The sequence below is a fragment of the Ochotona curzoniae genome, unplaced genomic scaffold (assembly GCF_017591425.1).
Source record: "Ochotona curzoniae isolate NIBS_2020 unplaced genomic scaffold, NIBS_Ocur_1.0 patch60, whole genome shotgun sequence".
In the NCBI taxonomy this organism is placed as follows: Eukaryota; Metazoa; Chordata; class Mammalia; order Lagomorpha; family Ochotonidae; genus Ochotona; species Ochotona curzoniae.
In genome coordinates, this window is record NW_024467040.1 from 269607 (window position 1) to 296025 (window position 26419).

Here is a 26419-nt window from a genome sequence, read left to right on the forward strand (position 1 = left end):
GACAAATTGGTAAGGAAAAATTCTCCTCTTTGATTTCATTGTTGGTTTCATTTAGAAACTGTTAACCCTTTTTCATCCAAACCCATGCTTATTTACTTCAACTTCAAATAAGTAAACAGCAAAGCCAGCCTTGCCCATTTAGTAACTAATTCTAATTTGCTTTATAAGGCAATTTGAATGTATTTATCATCCTCCTTTAAAGCTGTTTTCATGATTAATATTCCTTTTGTAAATATTTCAACTGCATAGATTTTAAGGGAATAATTGTGGTCTCTTTGTGGACAGAACTGAGCTAGACATCGACAATATGCATAGTTCATTTTTTAAATTGTTCAGATGTGTTCAACTGTAAAATGTAGCACCAATTTATTTGCCTGAGGAAAATAAAAGGAAGTGATACTGTGTGAACATACAAATATTTTAAACTGTATTCTGATTTCTGAATCTTCAAAGTTAGATAAGAGTGGGATTTTTAAAAATTGGAACAATATTATAATTTGTATACCAGATTGCTTAGCAATAATAACAAGCTTTTTGTCCTTTCACGGTTTTTCATCTTTAAAGCTAACTAGAATTTATAAGCATTCAAATTTCACCAAAGGTATTAGACTGTTTTTCTGAAGTGAATCTTTAATTTTGTTACCCAAAAGTGAATTTACAAATCTCCTGTCATTACACCTGTGTGTCAATGTGGATATAAATCCTCTCATATGATTAAAAAATGAAAAGAAATTTAGCTCTCTTATCTGATAATGAGGCAATAGAACAAAGGACTTCAGGAGTGATAGTGTAGCAACATAGGTCTGCAGCAGCCTGGCACTAACTAACCTGAAGAAAATTTAAATTTCAGTTTTGCAAAAGATGAGAAAACAATTTCTAGGTTATTGTAATGATGTTATAGGTTTCCCTTCCTTCCAACTCTTAATTTATTCCCTGTTGCCCAGTGACTATATTTTTAACCCACACTAAGCAATATTTAATTATCATGATCACATCAAGCCTTAATTTTAATATCATTTTAAGCCCAAATTTATTTTCAGAATAAAGGAGATCATTTGATTTTGCTCATTAGAATTTCATTAGTTTCAAATGCATCAAAATTGAGCATATACAGAACAATAATGACTGAATACAGAGAAGTAAGCCTTGCCCACATTTTAGTTACATATAAATTATCCTAGATAACTACTTGGGTTTTTATTTTCTGATTTAATGGTATGTAACTTAAAGTCTGAAATACAAATTTCTCATATGCTGGCTAGAGTATTCAGCATATGAAGGAACTTCAAAAAGTTAGCAGAAAATAGAATTAAGGCATAAGTTTATTTTGGTGTGAAACTTCCTAAAATCCGTGTATGTATTTTTCAATAAAATGCATTTTTTGTGAATTTTGGAAGACTTGTATTTCAAAACACATGCCAAAATATTTTCCTCTAATTCCATTTTTCTTGTTTGGGGAGTACTCTCGTAAATAGTGAGTATGGTTATAATTAGCTGTTACACCTAAAGGAATATTTAACTATACCTTTTATGTCTCAGCAGATGTTAATGCTTTTGTATAATTCATGTATCATGTTTTGAAATAAGGGGAAATTTTTAAAATATCTAGACATATTATTTAGTAGGTTTTAAATTACCTTATATTACTACAGTTTATAGATAAATGAGGGGAAATCTGACATGAGTAATACAGTATAGATTAAATGTAAGTTAATAATCCAAGTTTAAATCTAAATGTAAATCAATCTAAAATTAAGAGGTCACCATTATGTGAAATAAGATCGTGATATTGTGGCTTACTATTGCAACAATAATAGCAATATGTCTTTTATATGCAGTAGATAAGCTTTAACAGAAGATGTATAGCCAACAGACATTTAAATGTTACCTTGTAATGCTTACACACTAGACCAAAAAGAAATCTATTCCCTGTGATGCAATGAACTATTAAAATGATACAATTGCTTATTAGTGAGGCTATATAGATGTGTATGTGTGTGTGTGCATGTGTAAAACTATTTTAGCCTATTACTAAAGGGTGTTTTATGTATCTAACAGATTGAACAAAATCAAATTCCTTGTTATCAAATCATAACTTTCATCTTTTCAGCCATGAAACTGTTTAAAAAGATTCTGCTATGTACTGCTTTGGTTTGCATTCAATGATGCTGTACAGGTTTTTCTTACACAATAAGATATAATCAAATACTTAACATTAGGTCTTTTTTTTAAAAAATTTCTGATGCCTCCACTTTCTTGAGTAACCTTGCAAAAGGTTTATTGAAGTAAAGTGGCAACTTATAGAAGGCCTGTATTTCTACTAACTAAAAACAGTGGTTCTCTTTGAAATTGAAACGAAACACTTCTTATAGCCCCTTATTTTCATAAATTTAGTTATCTCAATTTAGGTTGAATAAAACATGTTTTATTTAGCAACAATTTTCCTTGAATTTAATAATGAAAGTTATTCCTTGGGAAAATCATTTGACAAATTGATTTAACTAATTCTGGATTCTTTGATTATAAATACTTACCTAGTAACCATTCAAACTTTAGAACTGAGACTATATATCACAAGGAAAACTCCTAGAAACACTTATAATATTTATAATATTTATTATCTCCAGCACAAAAGAAGTACATCCATAACTGCATTTTTACAATAGTTATAATTGTATAACTTTGTCATATGCTGAGAAAATATTAGAAATACAACTTCTGATAAATTAATCTCAAGATAATGTGATGATTCAAAATCAAAAGCATAAGGCCATCAATCAGTAAATCAATATCTAATTCATTGACTTCTATTTTTGATTGGATACAATTGTGTAATAACATAATAACCATATTTTCCCCCACACAGAATTTTCTAGTTCTTTTCTGTCTGCTGAGGAAGAAGGACTTCAAACTGATATTGGTGACACTTGGGTATCCAATGCAAATGAAACACTTCAACTTTTGTCTGAGCCTCCAGTTCATTCAACAAAATCTAATTCCCAAAAGGAAGGCAGTGTCCCAGTTTTCATCAAAGAAGTGTCAGATGCTGAGATCAGCATTGGGGATGTTGCTAAACTGTCTGTTACTGTCACTGGCATTCCCAAGCCTAAAATTCAGTGGTTCTTTAATGGAGTCATGTTAACCCCCTCTGCTGACTACAAATTTGTTTTTGACCGTGATGATCATAGCCTGATCATTCTGTTCACCAGATTTGAGAATGAAGGAGAGTATACATGCATAGCCAGTAATGAATATGGAAAGGCAGTATGTAGTGCCTATCTGAAAATAAATTCCAAAAGGGAGGCACATGAAGAGACAGTAGAGACATCTCTGAAAAAGCCTGAAGGTCCTTGTCCTCCTTACTTCCTCAAGGAGCTAAAACCAGTTCACTGTGCTCCAGGATTGCCAGCTGTCTTTGAGTACATAGTGCTGGGAGACCCTGTCCCTGCTGTGCTGTGGTTCAAAGACGAGAAGCAGCTTTGCACCAGCGTTGATTACACTGTCATTCACCATCCAGATGGTTCTGGGATGTTCATTGTCAATGATCCTCAGAGGGAAGACAGTGGCATCTATCTCTGTAGGGCTCAGAATGTGTGGGGTCAGTCTACCAGTGCAGCTGAGCTGCTTGTGATCCAGGAAGACACGTATGTTACAGATGCCTCCTGCAAAGCCGATGTTACAGATGCCTCCTGCAAAGCAGATGTTACAGATGCCTCCTGCAAAGCCGGGGGTAGCTCACCAGAGGTCACTCATGATTTTCAACCAAAGTCTCTGCAGGGCCCTGCAGCTGAGGCATTTGAGTCAGAGCAGGAATCCACAGCTTTTGTAAAAGATACCATTTTGAAAGCGACTTTTGTTGCAGAAGAAATGCAACAACTTTCTTATGAACATGCTGTTAATACTGAGGAGCTGAGCAGCCAACATGCTTTAGCAGTTCAGCAGTTGCATTCCACAGTCATGAAGCAGGACACGTTCACTGCTGAAAGCACTGCTTCCATTGAGCCTAGCAAGGGACCACTCCCCAATTTACAGCTGCAGATCATCCAGGTCCAAGAAGCTCTATGCAAAGAAGATACACTGCTTCACGAGCCTGCATCCGAGGTGGTTCTAGCAGAGCCTAAGAAAATTTTCCCAAGTATCATGTCCATAGAACAGATCAGTTCATTAACAGATGAGTCTCTGACAACTTTACCAGCTGAACCTGAAGGAATTCATCCACAATCTTCCACAGAACCCACAACACATTCATTTTCAAGCTCTGTGGTTGAAGAGGTACTTTTATCGAAAGAAAATGCACTGTCTGAAGTGGACGAGGAGCAAAGAGTGATTCTTCAAAAGCAAGAGGCACACAGTGCTCTCATCGTGAGTCACAGCCTAGCTGAGGAACCTGCGGAAAGTTTTAAAGGTCCTGACATCATGACCTCTGAGTTGAACTCTGAGCCCTTGTTCCCTTTGGAACACACATGCACAGAAGAAGGTGGAGTTTTGATGGAAAGCACAGCTAACCTAGAAGATACAGGGCAAACATTTGCAGATAGGATTGAGGAAGGCAAGTCCTTAAGCTTTACGCTAGCACATGAGGAAAACCAGGCGCTGTTCAGGGAAGAGCATCCTGACCACATGACGTTGCCCCTGAGCCAAACCATTGAGTATAAAAAAGAGCCCCTGGCAATAACGGAAGCACAGGAGGTACAGTGGAGTAATATTCTTTCTAAGGAAAGTTTGCTTCCTGGCAGTCCAGAAGAACAACGATTAAACCTGAGAACTCAGATCCGCAGGGCACTACAGGCAGTAGTGGCCAGTGAGCAACCGAGTCTTTTCTCTGAATGGTTAAGAAACATTGAAATGGTGGAGGTCAAGGTTGTAAGCTTCACCCAAGAACCCAAATGCGTTATGTGCACCTACCTTATTACCACAGTGAAGTCTCTAACAGAAGAAGTAACCATCTCTCTCGAAGATGTGGATCCACAAATGGCTAACCTGAACACAGAGCTCAAGGAAGCTTTGCGCTCCATCATATGTGAGGAAACAAACATCTTAACAGCCGAGGTTCCTGGAATTCAAAAAGGAGCTGAAACAGGTTTGCAGGAAGAAATGGGGGCTTGTTCGGATGCACAGAAGGTTGAAGCAATCATGGAACCAGAAGTAGAGCCTAAATATCTTGTCCCAGCAGAAGAGGTCAGTTGTTTTAACGTGGAAAGTCGGGTCAAAGATGTGGAAACTCCCACTGACACTGATGGGCTGGCTCCAGCTGCTGTCTCTGAGGCAACACAGGAGGAGATTCCAGAGTCACCAGAGGAAAATGAGAAGTCTTCTGAACAGGGGATGGAGGAAGCTGCCTCAGCAAAGACACAGGAAACTGAGGCCAGCTCAACCAAAGAAGAGGGCCCTGTTATACACACGCCCTTAGTGGACACTGTCGCTGAGGAAGGTGACATTGTGCACCTCACGACACACATAACAGGTGCCAAAGAAGTCCACTGGTATTTTGAGAATGAGCTGGTGTCTTCAGATGAAAGCTTTAAGTGTTTACAAGATCAAAATACATATACACTAGTGATCAACGGTGTAAATACAGATCATCAAGGAGAGTATATCTGTGAGGCCCTGAATGATGACAGAAAGGCAGCAACTTCAGCCAGACTCACTGTAGCAAAAAGAGGTTGGAATTTTAAGGGTGAAATAGATCGAACTCTAACATCCACTGGGTTGTAAAGATTTAGGTTTTGTCACTGAATGGCACTTGTCTTTTGTTCACCTGTTCACTTGGCTGCCACTTCCACTATGCTGTTCCTTTAAGAATGAAATCATAGACATAATCATGGTTATAAATTCACCTTTTCCCTCTATTTCCTTGTTGGATAGTATAATATATCATTTCCCTGATGCTATTTATTTTCAAAATAAAACTTTTACAGTTTATAATATTTTGTTTTTATATGAAATTTCATATAATAAATTTCGTATAATAAAACTATCAGTGGATACCAAACTACTCAAATGACCAGTGATCCCTAAATTCAAGATAACCATGATTGTCTATTTGAAGTTCTTGCTTCTTTTTTACTATTGTTTCACCTCATCACTTTACTTAGTATATATTGTGCTTTTTCACGTTGTTTCTAGTACTCCTAGGTATTATAGTATATGTAAGGAATATATAATGCTGGTATGCATGTTAGCATCACATGTTAATAATTCTTTTTTCTCACAGTTCACAAAAAAAGCAACAATTGAATCTGCTGAAAGCTGTTTCTTCTTGCCTTTTTTTTCCTGCCAGTGATTTTTCTCATTTTCCAGTCACTTGTCTTAAACTGCTGCAATCCATCTCACCAGTTCCTACTCTTTTGCTTCATTCATGGGGAAAAAAAGAGGCGAGCTAACAGAGCCTGCTTGTCTTTGCAGCTGCTCCAGTGATCAAGAGAAGAATTGAGCCCTTGGAAGTAGCTCTGGGCCACCTCGCCAAATTCACCTGTGAGATCCAGAGTGCCCCCAATGTCCGGTTCCAGTGGTTTAAAGCTGGCCGAGAAATTTATGAGAGTGACAAGTGTTCTATTCGATCTTCCAATCACATCTCCAGCCTGGAAATCCTGAGGACCCAGGTTGTGGACTGCGGCGAGTACACATGCAAAGCTTCCAATGAGTATGGCAGTGTCAGCTGCACTGCCACACTGACGGTCACAGGTAAATGCCATGCTTTGACAAACTGATGCCCTTCTTGTGTCATGTTAATGCTCATTTTGCTTCTCACACAGGTGCGGGAAGTGCTTGCCCTAAGAACCAGAGAGACCAATAACAAAGACGGTAACTTGGTGGCTAGGAAATGCAGGATCAATGTAGAACCAGAAATTATTGTTTACAATCATATTTCTCACAGCAGCCAAAAAAAAAAAGTATCTTTCAATCTCAAGTAATCAAATGAGCCTGACTAAGCTATTAAAATAAAACTCTTCAGGACAGTTTGGTGCTATTAAAAATGAAATGATGATTAGTATATGTAATAATTTACAACCAAATAAAAAATTAAGGACAGGAATTAAAAAATCTGAAAATAAAAAAAAACAGCACATAACCAAAGTTAAACAAATCCTAATGTAAGTGAGGGTGCTTACTATAATACTGCACACTAAAATTTCCCACCCTAAGCTTTAGTACTGATTTTAAAATTTGATACAAATACAGAATGCAAATATTCTATGCTCAATATCCTGATTGACAGAGTAATTCTGAAATACCTAACACTCATCAAATACTTGAGTTTTCCCCCCACTAAGAAAAAGTAGCTCATGCTTCCTTTCTTTCTCACGTTTTGCCTCATAAGAGAAGTTGTATATGAACTGTGGGGTGGGGTCAAGGGTAGTGTGGGGCCAAGCGATGCACGCACTGGCAGGCGAACGCTGGTGAATCCAGTACATCTCTGATGTGAAAAGGACGAACTTCCCCATAGTGTCCTCTTTTCTACAACTCATGGGTTCTAAGAAGAAAGCCTTGTGGGGACCCAATTATGTTTTCATTTTGTGGTCAAAATAGCCCCATGACACTAAATGTGAAGCATTCTTCTTAATGACCCTTTGAGAGTATTCTTACCCAAATTAGTCCAATCAAGTAATGGAATGGATATCTGAGCTTCAAGTCATAAAAAGAATGGGAAAGGAGGAGGATTTTCTTCGAAAGTGGAAAGATATTTCTAAAAGCTTGCTTCAAAATGCAGAGCAGAAATGGAAAATTACTGCCATTAAGTATTTTTAGCAATTTGGCATGGCCTAAAGGGTACATTCAAGACTAATCCACTTAAGGATTTCTGGGTGGTTGACATGAGGATTAGAATGACTTTACCAAATACTTAAATCTTATCATTAGCTATCTCACCTCTTCAAAAAAGTGAAGTACACTTTTATTTCTTTCCAAAGACTTCTAATTTGCAGAATCAAAACATCAGCTGAATTTCTAATCAAATATCTTAAATAGCCAGTTACTGAAAGGAAGAGATATTTAGCAGGATTAATAAAAATATATGCATTCTGTCTTTTGATACAGGTGTTCAAAGCAATGTCTCACCCTTTTCCCTTGATAGATCCTTGGGTCTTATTAACAAATCATCCTATTTTAAATAACGTGTCCATCTAAAGGCATAGTTCATCTCTTTTCTGTCTTGGAAAACACTCATATAATTACAGCAAGAGCCTTGGTGGAGACTGATTGTAACGCTGGAAACATTTCTTTTACAGAGGCATACCCACCAACCTTTCTCTCGAGACCTAAGTCCATTACGACTTTCGTGGGTAAGGCAGCCAAGTTCCTGTGTACAGTGTCAGGGACTCCTGTGATTGAAACCATTTGGCAGAAGGATGGGGCTGCCTTGTCCCCTTTGCCTAACCTCAAGATTTCAGATTCCGAAAACAAACACATCTTAGAACTCTCCAATCTTACCATTCAAGACAGAGGAGTTTACTCTTGTAAGGCTTCTAACAAGTTTGGGGCAGACCTCTGTCAAGCTGAGTTGATCATAATCGACAAACCTCATTTTATTAAAGAGTTAGAGCCTGTGCAATCCGCTATCAATAAGAAGGTCCACCTGGAGTGCCAGGTAGATGAAGACAGAAAGGTCACAGTTTCATGGAACAAAGATGGGCAAAAGCTGCCCCCTGGGAAAGACTACAAGATCTATTTTGAAGATAAAATTGCCTCACTGGAGATACCCCTGGCCAAGCTGAAAGACTCAGGAACGTATGTGTGTACAGCCTCAAATGAAGCTGGAAGCAGCTCTTCTTCAGCCACAGTCACCATCCGGGGTAAGTAACCTGTGCACTGATCTTTCACATCCTGCTCTGTATAGATAAATTGTTGGCTAATGATGCAGACAGCACATTTATATTAAGTTCATTTTACTTGGCCAACATTTTGTTTGGGAGAAGTCCTGGCATTGCCTGATTTTGTTTTTCCAATCTTCTTCAGAATTAACTTCTTTTTGTTATTTTAAAATTTTGTCTGCCATTAACCATGGTTACTTAAAATTTCTTCGGAGAGCTTCAAATGTCTAAGAAATTCTTAAGTGTCTTCTTTTAAAGTTGCTCATCATGTAGATGTAGTTTATTTTTGAGTTAGCAAACTGGGATAGTGTTGTAGAATGGTGAAAAGCTATTGAACACAGCCCAGCTTTGTCAGACATAAAACAGTTGATGTGTGTCCTGCCTCTTTGTTGTGTGTGTCTACGATTTTTGTGGAGTGTATGCTTCAAAACTCTTTCCCTTTTTCTTTCTTTTTGTAAACTTCATATAGAGCCGCCATCCTTTGTGAAGAAGGTAGATCCTTCTTACTTAATGCTCCCAGGTGAATCAGCACGTCTGCATTGCAAGCTGAAGGGCTCACCTGTGATCCAGATCACTTGGTTCAAAAATAACAAAGAACTTAGTGAAAGTAACACAGTCCGAATGTCTTTTGTCAATTCTGAGGCAATCCTCGATATTACGGATGTCAAAGTTGAAGACAGTGGGAATTACTCGTGTGAGGCAGTGAACGATGTGGGCAGTGACAGCTGCAGCACTGAAATAGTTATTAAAGGTTTGTTGACTCCGTTTTGGTTTGTGATTTTTATGAGAGAAAAAAAAAATTGCTGTTCAGTTGCTTGGAGCAAGTCACTTACATAATGCTTTCATACTTTTGTAGAACCTCCTTCTTTCATCAAAACTCTTGAGCCTACAGACATAGTAAGAGGAACAAACGCCCTGCTTCAGTGTGAAGTCTCAGGCACTGGACCATTTGAAATTAGCTGGTTCAAGGATAAGAAGCAAATTCGAAGTAGTAAAAAGTACAGGCTGTTTTCTCAGAAGTCTCTTGTGTCCCTGGAGATCTTTTCTTTCAATAGTGCAGATGTTGGTGAATATGAATGCGTGGTGGCTAATGAAGTTGGGAAGTGTGGCTGTAGTGCTACACATTTGTTAAAAGGTTAGTGCTTTAAAAACTGATGTCCCTTTGATAAATTGTCAAAACTGCTTTCTTAAGACCTAGGGAATGAAAAACTGATATTTTCTCTTATCATATCTGTTAAAAATTGTTTTGTCTGGAACTGGGGAACAAAGCCAGTGGCTTTCACCCAATCTTTATTCTGAAACCAAAGCAAATATGTATTCTTGGATAGCGAAAGTCAATAATGTAATAAGCCATTTTTCTTGTATGCGCCTGTCTCTTAAGTTGCATTTCTTCTTAAACATTGCTTCTTCTTTTAATTAACTGACACTGTAGAACAGTAGTGTTTGAACAAGACAAATATAATCTAAGTAAAACTCTTTAAATGTAGCTGCTATTCAAAGTGTTTGGGAAGTGATGTTTTTGTATGCTCTCTTTCTTTAACTAGAACCACCAACTTTTGTAAAGAAAGTAGATGATTTCACTGCACTAGCAGGACAAACTGTGACCTTACAAGCTGCTGTGAGAGGCTCAGAACCCATTTCTGTCACGTGGCTGAAAGGACAAGAGGTCATCAAAGAAGATGGAAAGATCAAAATGAGCTTTTCCAATGGCGTGGCTGTCTTAATACTCCCTGATGTTCAGATTCATTTTGGTGGCAAATACACATGTCTGGCTGAAAATGAAGCCGGAAGCCAAACATCTGTTGGGGAATTAGTAGTCAAAGGTTCGTGTAGGAACTTTCTGACTTTGATGTGCTGTTGTGCATTTAAAGTGAAACCCTAAGACACACTTAGAAATCCTAACTCTTTAATACTCTTGTAGAACCTGCCAAAATCATTGAGCGAGCTGAATTGATTCAGGTGACAGCAGGCGACCCAGCCACCCTGGAGTATACAGTCTCAGGCACTCCAGAACTCAAGCCCAAATGGTACAAAGATGGGAGACCCTTGGTTGCCAGTAAAAAGTACCGACTGAGCTTTAAGAACAATGTGGCCCAACTCAAATTTTATTCAGCTGAACTGCATGACAGTGGCCAGTACACGTTTGAGATTTCTAATGAGGTGGGCAGCAGCTCCTGCGAGACAACATTCACTGTGTTAGGTTCGTATCTTTAGAAAAATGTGCTGTCTATTCTTTTGAAATCCACCAGACAGCCACAGATAAGTCATTGAGCTCTGTCTCTCCTTTCTTGTTCCATGAACAGATCGTGATATTGCTCCATTTTTTACCAAACCCTTACGCAACGTGGATAGTGTGGTTAGCAGCACCTGCAGGCTGGACTGCAAAATCGCTGGCTCCCTGCCAATGAGGGTGTCATGGTTTAAGGATGGCAAAGAAATCGCTTCTTCCGACAGATACAGAATAGCATTTGTGGAAGGCACAGCCTCTTTGGAAATCAGCAAAGTAGACATGAATGATGCAGGCAACTTCACTTGCCGAGCCACAAACTCCGTGGGAAGCAAAGACACTAGTGGAGCCTTGATTGTGCAAGGTTGGCTGGGACTTTACATTCCATTCTTGGGGTAGACAGTGTTCAGTTGTAAGTCATTTTGTTCTAGCTGGTGCCTCATAACTCTTGGTCATTCTTTCTTGTACCCCTTCTTTAGAGCCACCCAGTTTTGTAACTAAACCTGCATCAAAGGATGTTCTGCCTGGCTCTGCTGTCTGCCTGAAAAGCACTTTCCAAGGGTCCACTCCTCTCACAATCAGATGGTATAAAGGCGACAAAGAGCTGGTGTCTGGTGGAAGCTGCTATATCACCAAGGAAGCTTTAGAGAGTTCCTTGGAACTCTATGCAGTGAAGACCTCCGATTCAGGCACCTATACTTGCAAAGTCAGCAACGTTGCTGGAGGCGTGGAGTGCAGTGCAAACTTGTTTGTAAAAGGTTTGCATTGTTTTCTCGGCATCTTTTATACCACACTGGTTATATAAATTCTTCCTTCTTTCTCGTTTCTTAATAACTTCCTTCCTTCCACAGAACCAGCTACCTTTGTGGAAAAGTTGGAACCATCACAACTCCTAAAGAAGGGAGATGCCACCCAGTTAGCCTGCAAAGTAACTGGTACCCCTCCGATTAAAATAACATGGTTCGCAAATGACAGAGAAATTAAGGACAGCAGCAAACACACAATGTCTTTTGTGGAGTCCACTGCAGTTCTGAGACTCACAGATATTGCCATAGAAGACAGTGGGGAGTACATGTGTGAAGCTCAGAATGAGGCGGGCAATGATCACTGCAGTAGCATTATCATAGTCAAAGGTTTGTTTTCCCTTTGCCCTTAGATCACCAAAGTCATTGGCCTGTCATCCAGACCACACCTCTGTTAACTCAAAGTATTTCTTTTCTGCTATAGAATCACCTTACTTTACTAAGGAATTTAAGCCAATTGAAGTGTTGAAGGAGTATGATGTCATGTTGTTGGCTGAAGTGGCAGGGACACCTCCCTTTGAAATCACTTGGTTCAAAGACAACACAACCTTGCGAAGTGGCAGAAAGTATAAAACCTTCATTCAGGATCAGTTGGTTAGCCTCCAGATCCTTAAGTTTGTAGCTGCGGATGCTGGTGAATACCAGTGCCGGGTGACCAACGAGGTGGGCAGCAGCACCTGCAGTGCCAAGGTGACCTTAAGAGGTTAGTGTCAGATCAAACAATGGCTCTTCTCTAGAATTGACTCTTTGAACAGCCAGTTTATACCTAGAGCTGGTATTGATTGAGAATTCATTCTTCTATTAGAACCTCCATCCTTTGTAAAGAAGATTGAGAGCACCAGCTCCCTCCGAGGAGGCACGGCCGCCTTCCAGGCCACTCTGAAGGGTTCCTTGCCAATCACAGTGACTTGGCTAAAAGACAATGATGAAATCACTGAAGATGATCATGTGAGAATGACCTTTGAGAACAACGTGGCTAGTCTGTACCTCAGTGGCATAGAAGTCAAGCATGATGGGAAATATGTCTGCCAGGCCAAAAATGATGCAGGGATACAAAGATGTTCCGCACTGCTATCAGTAAAAGGTTGGTTCAGAAAGCTTTCCTGGGAATTGAGGGGGAAATGCAGATATAAACCTTTGAGAGGAGCCGTTCACCATCCACCTCTATCCTTTTGTTCTCAACAGAACCTGCAACAATCACTGAGGAGGCTGTATCTATAGATGTCACCCAAGGGGACCCAGCCACCTTACAGGTTAAATTTTCAGGGACAAAAGAGATTACAGCCAAATGGTATAAAGATGGCCAAGAACTGACTCTGGGCCCAAAATACAAAATCAGTGTCACAGACACAGTGTCAATACTGAAGATTATTTCTACAGAAAAGAAGGATAGCGGAGAATATGCCTTTGAGGTCCAAAATGATGTTGGGAGGAGCAGCTGCAAGGCCAGCATTAACGTTTTAGGTTGGTATTGCTCTTCTAACCAGAGAGGAACAGGGCATTTTAATGCTTCTTCCTCGCTTCCAATTTAAGGGAAAATATAAATAGGCAGTTAACACGTTTTCTTTTTCTTCTTCATTGAATAGACCTTATTATACCTCCTTCGTTCACCAAAAAGCTGAAGAAAATGGACAGCATTAAAGGGTCTTTTATTGACTTAGAATGTATAGTGGCTGGATCACATCCCATAAGCATCCAGTGGTTCAAAGATGACAAAGAAATACCAGCAAGTGAAAAATACAAATTCTCTTTTCATGATAACACTGCCTTTTTGGAAATCAGTCACCTGGAAGGTACAGACAGCGGAATATACACTTGTTCTGCCACTAATAAGGCAGGGCACAACCAGTGCAGTGGTCATCTGACCGTCAAAGGTTGGCGACTTTTATTTCTATCTCAAGAATTTTTATTTCTTGATTCTTAAACCTTCCCTGTTCAGATCTACAACAAATCTTTCTCCTTTTGTTTCTTGTCCTTCCACCCCAGAACCCCCTTACTTCGTGGAGAATCCACAGTCACAGGATGTGAATCCTAGCACAAGAGTTCAATTAAAGGCTCTTGTTGGAGGCACTGCCCCCATGTCGATAAAGTGGTTCAAGGACAATAAAGAACTGCACTCGGGAGCAGCTCGCTCAGTGTGGAAGGATGACACCTCCACCATCCTTGAGCTCTTTTCAGCCAAAGCTGCTGATGCTGGGACCTACATTTGCCAACTAAGCAACGATGTTGGCATAGCCACCAGTAAAGCCACGCTCTTTGTGAAAGGTCTGCTCCCATCACCTCCTCGTTTTCGTGTCTACCTCAATTTTCTTGATGGGGGCCTGGGAATAGGAAAGAGGCTTAAGAAGGTAGTTTTTCTTGTTGGCCTTTGTTTTTGAAATGTTGAACATCACACTCTCTTTTTCCATCTTTAGAACCACCTCAATTCATTAAGAAGCCCAGTCCAGTGTTAGTGCTGAGAAATGGACAATCCACAACATTTGAATGCCAGATAACAGGCACTCCTGAAATCAGAGTTTCTTGGTATCTGGATGGGAATGAAATAACAGATGCTAGGAAGTACGGCATATCCTTCGTGGATGGTTTAGCCACTTTCCAAATTTCTGGTGCCAGGGTAGAAAATAGTGGGACTTACGTCTGCGAAGCTCGAAATGATGCAGGCACAGCCAGCTGCAGCATTGAATTAAAAGTGAAAGGTTTGTGCTCGGAATCTGTTTCCATTTTGTTTGTGCTTCCTCGTTGGCCTCAGGGCTCTGCTTGAGTAAGCACCTCTCTGTTCTCCTTTTGAATCTTTAGAACCTCCCACCTTTATCAGAGAGCTGAAGCCTGTGGAAGTAGTGAAAGATAGCGATGTGGAGTTGGAATGTGAAGTTGCAGGAACATCTCCATTTGAAGTCACTTGGCTGAAGAATAACAAAGAAATTCGAAGTGGCAAAAAATACATGTTGAGCGACAGGGTATCTGTGTTTAACCTCCACATAACCAAATGTGACCCTTCAGACACTGGTGAATATCAGTGCATTATATCCAACGAAGGCGGCAGCTGCTCTTGCAGTACTAGAGTTGCCCTGAAAGGTCAGTCATGTGCCCCACAAGTAGGCTACTGAACAGCAGTTCAAATGTTCTTTTATTTCATGATTATGGATGGGAGTTGAAATATACCTCTTCTTTTCACCCTTTCTCATTTGCTCACAGAACCACCTTCGTTTACCAAGAAGATAGACAATGTCACTACCGTTTTGAAAAGTTCTGCCACCTTTCAGAGTACTGTGGCGGGCTCTCCCCCCATTTCAATAACCTGGCTCAAGGATGATCAGATTTTTGATGAAGATGATAATGTTCACATTTCATTTGTGAACAACATGGCCACACTGCAGATCACAAGTGTGGATAATGGACACAGTGGCAGATACACCTGTCAAGCCAAGAATGAGTCAGGAGTTGAGAAGTGTTACGCCTTCCTTTTAGTGCAAGGTCTGTAGGATATTCTCTTGAAAAACAAGTCTATAGAGACAGTTTGACACGCACATCTTATTTCTGGTTGCGTGCTTGATGTAATTTGTTCACACTTTTGTTCTTACTGCAGAACCTGCTCAAATCATAGAGAAAGCCAAATCAGTTGATGTTACTGAAAAAGATCCAGTGACCTTGGAATGTGTGGTGGCAGGCACACCAGAACTCAGAGTGAAATGGCTTAAAGATGGGAAACAAATTGTACCCAGTAGATATTTCTCAATGAGTTTTGAAAACAATGTGGCCAGTTTTAGGATTCAGTCAGTCATGAAGCAAGACAGTGGCCAATATACTTTCAAGGTGGAAAATGACTTTGGAAGTAGCAGCTGTGACGCCTACCTCAGAGTGCTAGGTGTGTATATGTGCCCGAGTATCTCCAAGTTTAAATCCTTTGTGAACAAAGAGCAATGCACTGATGGATGTATTTTGCTGTTTACATTGGACAGATCAAGATATTCCTCCATCATTTACCAAAAAGTTGACCAAAATGGATAAAGTTCTGGGCTCTTCTATTCACATGGAGTGCAAAGTTTCTGGATCACTTCCTATTACTGCCCATTGGTTTAAGGATGGCAAAGAAATATCTACAAGTGCAAAATACAAACTTGTGTGTCATGAGAATACTGTGTCCCTGGAAGTTAGCAATCTGGAATTAGAGGACACTGCAAATTACACCTGCAAGGTGTCCAATGTAGCAGGAGATGATGCATGCAGTGGCATCTTAACTGTGAAAGGTTAGAATTTCTTTATGTCTTCTTAATTTGTCTTCGTGGATGTCTAAAAAATAGATTACTCTTACTTTTCTTTTAAAACTAAAATCTTAATCATTTGGTTTCTTTGGATATATATGGATTGAGTTTAAGAAATATTTAGGCATTGCCTCTTTTCAGTATATTTTCAAAAATAATTCAGAAAGTTCAATTAAATGGATCTCTCTCGAAAATCTGCAGAACCACCAAGTTTCCTAGTGAAGCCTGAGCGGCAGCAAGCCGTACCTGATTCTACAGTAGAATTCAAGGCGGTACTGAGAGGAACACCACCATTTAAAACAAAATGGTTTAAGGATGATGTGGAACTCGTCTCTGGACCTAAATGCTTCATTGGCTTGGAGGGATCAACTAGCTTTCTAAATCTGTACTCAGTGGATGCTTCCAAGACGGGACAATACACTTGCCATGTTACCAACGATGTTGGTAGTGACTCTTGCACTACAATGTTACTTGTGACAGGTGTGCACGCTTGATTGTTTCATGTGTTTGTCTGACCCGAGGCTCTGTTTTTGTGGTCTGTAACAATGTGTCTAGCCAATCAAGAAAGGGTGTTCTTTCTAGCAGGGTAGATGGTATCTGCCAGACTTTACTCATGTTTTTCTCTTTCTTGTGTACTGTATAATTTAACATGTGTTCTTCATTTCGGTTCCCTCATAACCCCCTCTTTTCTGACTCTATAGAACCTCCGAAGTTTGTAAAGAAATTAGAAGCCTCCAAAATAGTGAAAGCAGGTGACTCTGCACGACTTGAATGCAAGATAACGGGATCCCCCGAAATCAGAGTTACATGGTATCGAAATGAACATGAAATTACAGCCAGTGACAAGTACAGAATGACTTTCATTGACTCTGTGGCTGTCATACAGATGAACAATCTTGGTACTGAGGACAGTGGAGATTTCATTTGTGAGGCTCACAACCCTGCGGGCAGCACTAGCTGCAGTACCAAGGTTATAGTAAAAGGTAGAAATCTCATTTAATGTTGCTTACTAACTGACATCCTGAGTAGTTAACTGAAACTTCTCGAGATCAGAGTTCTGATTCTTTTTATTGTCATTAGCGTTTCCATCTGAGATAGCAGAATATTTTCCAACACTTCGATTATTTCCCTTTTCAGATATTATATCTTAAGCCATTCTCTCTGTAGCTAGTTATTCTGGAATTTGGTTTTCCTTATCATTCAAAGGCCATAAGTCTGATCACTTCAATAGGTTGTCCAAACATCTGATTATTCAGCATAGGCAACAACAAAACTAAAGTAGGCATCTTTAGTCTTTCCCCTTCATTAACCTTAAAAATGTGCTAATGTGTTATCATCCTCACTTTGTACCACTAGTAACTGAGACTGTTCATCACATGCACATACATTTTCAGTTCAAACAATTTGTTTAATTATGCACTTAAAACAGATCTATTACATTTTTTTCCTTTCTCAAGAACCAGTTCCCATTAATTAACAACTATATGTCTATAGCCTGGTACAAATAGAAAAAGTATTTCCATTTTTTAATTATGTAAGCCAAGATGGCAAAATCACTGCAAAAATATTTGCTGAAATGAAAGACTTAGATTACAGTTGTTACAATGACTTCCAAGTGTCTCAGTTGTTCAGCATATACAAAAAGATTCATGTTTAAACTCGTAATTCCATACCTCATGCAAATAATATCTATTGACATATACAAGTTCAATTTTTGTATCTTTGTAGTCCAAGAGTAGAGTAGATAAAATACTGAACTGCTCAGCCATGCTGTCTAGGAGCTACCTGGGTGCTCCACCTACGAAGTGGATTACGTTAGCACAGCTGGTTGCCTCTATGGTGCAGCTGATGCTCAATAGTGAGCAATAGTGCCAGGCACCATGTATCCATTATAGTGTCTTAAACCTAGCTTCCAGCTTTTAACTAAAATCTTTAATTCTATGAAATTAAATAGTTTACCTCATGAGGAACTCTTGTTTTTTACAGAACCACCTGTTTTTAGCAGCTTCCCTCCTGTAGTAGAAACCCTTAAAAATACTGAAGTTAGTCTTGAATGTGAACTCTCTGGAACACCACCATTTGAGGTGGTATGGTACAAAGACAAGCGCCAACTTCGAAGCAGCAAGAAGTACAAGATTGCAGCCAAAAACTTCCATGCAAGTATTCACATTCTCAACGTTGACTCTTCAGACATTGGGGAATACCACTGCAAAGCCCAGAATGAAGTGGGAAGTGATACTTGCATTTGTATTATAAAATTAAAAGGTAAGCATATTTCCTGACCATGGCAGAAATATCAGGAATGTGCAAAAAGAGATTTTTTTTCTTCTCTCCCCCATTGTCTGAACAATCTCTTCAATCATCTCCATCCATCTTTTCCTGTTCAGAACCACCAAGATTCATTTCCAAACTAACCAGCCTCACAGTTGTAGCCGGCGAGCCTGCTGAGTTGCAAGCGTCCATAGAAGGAGCCCAGCCTATTTCTGTCCAGTGGCTTAAAGAGAAAGAAGTGATTAGAGAAAGTGAAAACATCAAAATTACATTTGTAGAAAACATTGCAACACTGCAGTTTGCAAAAACAGAGCCAGCAAATGCTGGAAAGTATATCTGTCAAGTGAAGAATGACGGAGGAATGCGGGAGAACATGGCCACGTTGACTGTTTTAGGTTGGTACAGTGGTGCCCTGACAGACACTACCAGCTGCTACAATGAGTCACTGGCTGACTCTTGCAGAATTTCTTCTTGGGGCCATAATGATCACCAGCTATTGGAAAGGTGTAAAGGATAGACATAATCTTTCAGATATTCGTTTCTATCCTGTGAGCCTAACCCCTCCCAAAAAAAACTCCCTGTATTTTATTGCTGATTCCTTTTCTAGAAGGATTTACAAAAATAATCTCAGCTGTGTTAAGCATTGCATGATTGGGAGCAGAGGATATGCTCCAAGGTAATTTTGCTTCCCAAATGCGTGGGTGTTAAAGCTCACGAGCACTCCAAAGATCAATTTGTACTCTCATCTTTGGATACCTTAAGTGTAAATTAAACAATTATTGTTGCAACTTTCAAAAATTATCTTTTGTACCTAAATTGGAATTCACATAATAGGTAGCCTTTACTCTAAAGAAGGTTAAATATCAATCAATATACATTGTCTAATATGCAGTATCTAAGAAGCTTAGTGTACAAGCATATATTCCTTGATAATTATTATTTTGTAACTGCATATAATAATGGAATAACTTCTTTAATATTGAGAGAAGAGAGTTCACATGCTAAGATAGCCATCTTATCAGGGAAAACAATCTGAGTGGATTTACTAGCAATGATTTAATAGAGATTATTGACTTTGACAAATGTGTATCATTTATTTCAGAGCCCGCAATCATTGTTGAGAAGGCAGGACCAATGACAGTGACAGTAGGAGAAACTTGCACTTTGGAGTGTAAGGTGGCTGGCACTCCTGAACTCTCAGTTGAATGGTACAAGGATGGCAAGCTGTTGACCAGCAGCCAAAAGCACAAATTTAGTTTCTACAACAAAATCTCTTCCTTAAAGATTCTCTCCGTTGAAAGGCAAGATGCAGGCACATATACTTTCCAGGTTCAAAACAATGTTGGAAAAAGCAGCTGTACAGCTGTGGTCGATGTCTCAGGTTAGTTCTGATCTTTTCTCCCTGGTTGCTTGTGCAAATTGATTTTATAGGTTTTCTTCTTTCATGTCTCTTAAGTCATGATGAGTCTTCTGCCTTTCCTCATGCAGACCGCATGGTTCCTCCCTCTTTCACGCGAAGACTAAGAGATATCGGCGGGGTGCTGGGTACCTCTTGCATCTTGGAGTGCAAAGTAGCTGGATCATCACCTATCTCTGTTGCCTGGTTTCATGAGAAAACTAAGATTGTCAGTGGAGCAAAGTACCAAACCACATTTTCAGACAATGTCTGTACCTTACAGTTGAATTCTCTGGATTCTTCAGATATGGGCAACTACACATGTGTGGCTGCCAATGTTGCTGGGTCTGATGAGTGTCGGGCAATGCTGACGGTACAAGGTCAGTGTTAGACAAATCTGTAAAGAATTTTAAACAAGTTGCTTTTTGTTGCATATCTAAGTTTTGATACACTCTCAAAAGAGCTCTTAACTTGTATTCAAATGCATATTTGAATTTAAAGCTTACAGGGTCTTTCAATTGTCTTCTTTGTCTCTTCAGAGCCACCTTCTTTTGTGAAGGAACCTGAGCCTTTCGAAGTTCTACCAGGCAAAAATGTAACCTTCACAAGTGTCATTAGAGGAACCCCTCCATTCAAAGTTGGCTGGTTCAGAGGTGCCAGGGAATTGGTAAAAGGAGACAGGTGCAATATCTATTTTGAAGACACTGTGGCAGAACTGGAATTATTTAACGTAGACATATCTCAGAGTGGGGAATACACCTGTGTAGTTTCCAATGACGCTGGCCAAACTTCCTGTACCACTCGCCTCTTTGTGAAAGGTTTGTTCAAGTGCATTCATTTTATTTCCTGTTTGCTAACAGTCCCTTTGTACTTTGTGCTTAACTTCCATGTTTTGTCACTTACCAGAACCAGCTGCATTTGTGAAGAAACTAGGTGACCAGTCAGTAGAACCAGGAAAGTCCATAATTTTGGAGAGTACCTACACAGGAACACTTCCAATTTCAGTCACCTGGAAAAAGGATGGCTTTAACGTAACTCCATCTGAGAGATGCAGCATAGTCACAACAGAAAAGACTTGCATCCTGGAAGTTCTGAACAGTACAGAAGGAGATGCAGGACAGTATTCCTGTGAGATTGAAAATGAGGCAGGAAGGGATGTTTGTGAAGCACTGGTGTCCACATTAGGTTTGTTATCTTCTCTCTTCGTTTTCCTTCGCCTAAGGATGTTGGATGCTCTTTTTTTTTAACCACTGTTGCTGATGATGAGCCTTTCTTCTCTAGAACCGCCCTACTTTGTAACGGAGCTGGAACCTCTGGAGGCATCAGTGGGAGATTCTGTCTCTTTACAATGCCAAGTTGCTGGAACACCAGAAATAACAGTCTCTTGGTACAAAGGAGACACCAAGTTACGGTCGACTCCTGAATACAGGACCTACTTCACAAACAACGTGGCCACACTTGTTTTTAATAAAGTTAATATCAATGACAGTGGGGAGTACACATGTATGGCAGAAAATAGCATAGGAACTGCTGCTTCTAAGACCATCTTCAGAATTCAAGGTGATGATATTAATTTAGAAATTAAGAAAACTTCTTTTTATCTTATCTCTGTCTTCTTTAGGGGGAACTTTTATTCCATGTGCTAACATTTCAGGTTTTGCTTATCTTTCTGCAGAGCGCCAACTCCCACCTTCCTTTGCAAGACAATTAAAGGATGTTGAACAAACCGTTGGGTTACCAGTTACACTCACTTGCCGATTAAATGGCTCTGCACCCATTCAAGTGTGCTGGTATAGAGATGGGGTACTTTTAAGAGATGATGAAAATCTACAGACATCTTTTGTAGATAATGTGGCAACTTTAAAAATTTTGCAAACTGACTTGAGTCACTCTGGCCAGTACTCTTGCTCAGCTTCCAATCCACTTGGAACAGCATCTTCTAGCGCTAGACTAACAGCAAGAGGTTCGTCCTCTTATCATTTCTTCTCTTTGCAAGTCATAAGTTCTTATTTTGTTGTTACAGTAGGAATGATCAATGGGACAAAGCAAAACTATGGTGCCTTTTCTTCTCATCTTTCAGAACCTAAGAAATCTCCCTTCTTTGATATCAAGCCTGTGTCTATTGATGTTATTGCTGGAGAAAGTGCTGATTTTGAGTGCCACGTCACTGGCGCTCAACCAATGCGAATCACTTGGTCCAAAGATAACAAGGAGATCCGCCCTGGAGGAAACTATACAATCACATGTGTGGGAAACACTCCCCATCTGAGAATTCTTAAAGTAGGCAAAGGTGACTCAGGTCAATATACTTGCCAAGCAACCAATGATGTTGGCAAAGACATGTGCTCAGCTCAACTGAGTGTGAAAGGTACCATTACACATTTTATCAGTACTTGTTCTTTACCATATATATGTCATTCTTCTCTAAAACTTTCTTTTAATTTTTAAATGCTTGAGATAAATTAACTGGGTCATAATGAAATATGTGTTAGTACTGGAGGAAGCATTAATAAAAGCCCTGTTTTCTCTTTATGTTGTTCTTGAAGTTGGTGTATCTCTACATAATTCTATCAACAGTGTTGTTTAAATGAAATCTGTTAAGCGTCATTTCAACTAAGTATATTTCATTTTTCATTCTTTCTTGTTGCACAATGAGTTGTTGAGTCTTGGTCAAATATATCTGTAGTGTGTTAACTCATCTGTTTAGCTTATGTATCTGAACTACAAAAATATAGCAACAAATTTTCTATTAAGATTCTGACATATTAACTCATAAAAGGTAATTTTTGTTGCCACCACATTCTAAAGAACACTGTTCTTATTAACACACAGATTTAAAATTATCTTATGGGATCTTCAAGTACAAAGAGAAGCTATTATAACAGGAAAACATCCTTTACTGACCTTTCCTTTTGGTTTACTAGAACCTCCGAAGTTTGTTAAGAAATTAGAAGCTTCAAAAGTGGCAAAACAGGGAGAATCCATCCAGCTGGAATGTAAAATAAGTGGTTCTCCTGAAATCAAAGTTTTGTGGTTCCGCAACGACAATGAACTTCATGAAAGTTGGAAATATAACATGTCCTTTGTGAACTCTGTGGCTCAGCTCACGATCAACGAAGCCAGCGCAGAGGACAGTGGGGACTACATCTGTGAAGCTCATAATGGTGTCGGTGACGCCACGTGTAGTACAGCGCTGACAGTTAAAGGTGAGACATGAAGCTTCTTTCTTAATTCTCCTCTAATTTGGCATAAGATGTCATGAGACCCACCATAAAATGGGTAGTTAAGGTCATTCTTTAGTCTAGTGTCATGAATTGTCATTTCTTGTGGGAATGTGTCCTGTCACGTTGTCACATCAGTCATTCTTTATGACATTAGGTTCATAGAAATCAATTCCACATTATAGAATCTTGAAATCCAGAAGCTAAGTTTTTATAAGCAGATGCACTCATTGTTTACCTATTTTTTTTCTGGTAGCACCACCTGTTTTCACCCAGAAGCCTTCTCCAGTAGGGGCCCTGAAAGGCTCTGATGTGATCCTCCAATGTGAAATTTCGGGAACTCCTCCATTTGAAGTGATATGGGTTAAAGACCGAAAGCAAGTTCGAAGCAGCAAGAAATTCAAAATTACTTCAAAAAATTTTGATGCAAGTCTTCATATCCTCAATCTTGAAGCCTCTGACATAGGAGAATATCACTGTAGAGCTACCAACGAGGTGGGAAGTGACACATGTGTTTGTGCTGTCAAGTTCAAAGGTTTGTACACACAGGCACAAAATATACACCTTTTTCCTCTTTTCTTGCTTGACTAGTAATTTATGTGGAGACTTTGATTCTCATATTAGTTTCTCTAACTATGAATTTCTTTCATTAGAGCCTCCACGATTCGTGAAAAAGCTAAGTGACACTTCAACTCTTATTGGGGAAGCTGTTGAGTTACGGGCTGTGGTTGAAGGCTTCCAGCCCATCTCTGTTGTCTGGCTGAAAGATAAAGGCGAAGTGATTAGAGAGAGTGAAAACACTAGGATTTCATTCACTGACAATGTTGCAACTCTCCAACTGGGGAGTCCAGAAGCTTCTAATTCTGGAAAATATGTGTGCCAAATCAAAAATGATGCTGGAATGAGAGAATGCTCAGCCATCTTGACTGTACTAGGTCAGTAGCAAAGCAGAAACCAAGCAAAATCCAAGTTCATTGATCCATGATCATGTTCCGTAAATATCCTTCTTTTCCAACAATGCTTTAGTGATATGGTTTCAAAGATCTCTGTTCTCAATGCAATACCTTTGCTCTTGTAGAACCAGCCAGAATCATAGAGAAACCAGAACCCATGAGTGTCACAACTGGAAATCCTTTTGCACTAGAATGTGTAGTGGCCGGAACACCAGAGCTTTCAGCCAAGTGGTTCAAAGATGGAAGAGAACTATCTGCAGACAGCAGACATCACATTACATTTGTCAAACAGGTGGCCTCCTTGAAGATCCCCTCTGCAGAAATGAGTGACAAGGGGTTATATAGCTTTGAGGTGAAAAACAGTGTGGGCAAAAGTAATTGCACTGTCTCAGTCCATGTGTCTGGTGAGTAAAATCAGATTGTTGTAAATGCATCCATTATTCTTGAAAAGGGGGGAGGGGCGGTGCAGAATGTCAGGCTTCTCCCTAATTGGAAAACTGCCCTTTCCACCTAGATCGAGTTGTGCCTCCTTCCTTCATCCGCAAGCTGAAAGACTTGAACTCCACCCTGGGTGGCTCGGTTGTTTTGGAGTGCCATGTCTCTGGCTCGGCTCCAATTTCAGTTGGCTGGTTTCAGGATGGAAATGAGATTGTTAGTGGACCAAACTGTCAGTCCAGCTTCTCAGAAAATGTCTGTACTTTGCGTCTGAGCTCATTGGAGCCCTCCAACACAGGCACATACACGTGTGTGGCTGCCAACATGGCTGGTTCTGCCGAATGCTCAGCAGTTCTGACTGTACAAGGTCAGTGTGAAAGATCAGACCAGCTGCTTCTTCAGCCTCCTTCCCCCTGACTTCATGTCTGCCCTGCCTGCCATGTCTTTGTTTGATCTTGATTTGTAGTCTTGCTTCAAGTAGCAGAAGCATGTCTCACATGGGTTTGTTTCTCTCTGAATCTCCTCTCCCCTGGGATATCCAGAGCCACCGTCTTTTGAACAAATCCCTGACTCTGTGGAAGTTCTGCCGGGAGTGAGCCTCACCTTCGCCTGTGTCATCCGAGGCACCCCTCCCTTCAAGGTGAAGTGGTTCAGAGGCAGCAGGGAACTGGTGCCAGGGGAGTCATGTGCCATCTCTCTTGAAGACTATGTCACAGAACTGGAGTTGTTTGAGCTGGAGCCGTTGCAAAGTGGAGACTACTCTTGTCTCGTCACTAATGATGCAGGCAGTGCTTCTTGTACCACACATCTTTTTGTGAAAGGTTTGCTCTCTTGCCTACAAATTGTACATCTTTTTTAAATTCCTTGGTCCCTGTTTGAGTATGTGAATTGTATCCTCATGTTTCTCTTTCTAGAACCAGCCACCTTTGTGAAAAGACTGGCTGATTTCAGTGTGGAAACAGGAAGCCCCATAGTTCTTGAGGCCACATACACTGGCACACCGCCTATCTCGGTGAGCTGGATGAAGAATGAGTATCCACTTTCACAGTCTGAGAATTGCAGTATTACCATGACAGAAAAATCTACAATCGTGGAAATTCTTGACAGCACAGTAGAAGATTATGCACAATACAGTTGCCTGATTGAAAATGAAGCTGGCCAGGATATTTGTGAAGCCCTGGTGTCTGTCTTAGGTGTGTTGATGGTTACTTCATTTGTTATTATTATTACTCCCTTCACTGTCTTTCTAAAGCATCTTCTTTGAGCTAAGATGGTTGATTGACCATCTTCTTCTGTGTCTTAGAACCACCCTTTTTCATTGAACCCCTGGAGCATGTGGAAGCAGCCATCGGAGAACCTGCAACATTGCAGTGTAAAGTAGATGGAACTCCAGAAATCCGCATTTCTTGGTATAAAGAACACACCAAACTACGATCAGCTCCTGCATATAAAATGCAGTTCAAAAATAACGTTGCCTCGTTAGTGATCAACAAAGTGGATCACAGTGATGTCGGAGAGTACACATGCAAGGCGGAAAACAGTGTGGGGGCAGTCGCTTCTTCAGCAGTGCTTGTCATCAAAGGTGATGATGGTTTTGTTTTTAACAGATATTTGCTGTGTGCTGACAGATCCATTTTCTCAGAAACATTAAAATGTTATCAGGTTAAAATATCTTGGCAATGTTGTCTGACTCCTCAATGAGAAGTATTTTTAACTTCTTTACAGAGCGCAAGCTTCCACCTTCCTTTGCGAGAAAACTCAAAGATGTTCATGAGACTCTTGGCTTCCCAGTTGCATTTGAATGTCGCATCAATGGCTCAGAACCTCTTCAGGTGTCTTGGTACAAGGATGGGGTTCTTCTGAAAGATGATGCTAATTTGCAAACATCTTTTGTTCACAATGTAGCAACTCTTCAGATTTTGCAAACTGACCAGAGTCATGTTGGTCAGTACAATTGCTCAGCTTCTAACCCTCTTGGGACTGCTTCATCTAGTGCCAAGCTCATTCTCTCAGGTAAGTGATCCCTCACTCTTCCCTCTTG

The 26419-nt window shown here is 39.9% G+C and overlaps 1 protein-coding gene across 5 annotated transcripts in view; it reads left to right on the forward strand.

Annotated features, from left to right (window-relative positions):
* Nucleotides 1-26419, forward strand: part of LOC121168137 (titin) — a 262883-nt gene that overhangs the window by 56844 nt on the left and 179620 nt on the right. For 2 of the 5 annotated variants that reach the window (XM_040997941.1, XM_040997942.1), the window contains 2 exons: nucleotides 2867-5662; nucleotides 6406-6684. In XM_040997941.1, coding sequence (XP_040853875.1) covers nucleotides 2867-5662; nucleotides 6406-6684 — 3075 coding nt within the window. Of the gene's footprint in view, nucleotides 1-2866; nucleotides 5663-6405; nucleotides 6685-8228; nucleotides 8793-9279; nucleotides 9562-9666; nucleotides 9946-10354; nucleotides 10634-10731; nucleotides 11011-11113; nucleotides 11402-11516; nucleotides 11796-11888; nucleotides 12171-12264; nucleotides 12544-12645; nucleotides 12925-13025; nucleotides 13305-13426; nucleotides 13715-13826; nucleotides 14106-14254; nucleotides 14537-14636; nucleotides 14916-15035; nucleotides 15315-15426; nucleotides 15706-15799; nucleotides 16088-16303; nucleotides 16583-16803; nucleotides 17086-18088; nucleotides 18368-18489; nucleotides 18769-19475; nucleotides 19755-19861; nucleotides 20150-20308; nucleotides 20588-20675; nucleotides 20955-21050; nucleotides 21330-21444; nucleotides 21733-21849; nucleotides 22138-22693; nucleotides 22976-23246; nucleotides 23526-23643; nucleotides 23926-24068; nucleotides 24348-24457; nucleotides 24746-24920; nucleotides 25200-25292; nucleotides 25572-25681; nucleotides 25961-26103; nucleotides 26392-26419 lie in introns of all 5 variants that reach the window. The other 3 variants (XM_040997939.1, XM_040997940.1, XM_040997943.1) reach the window with 3 other exon arrangements.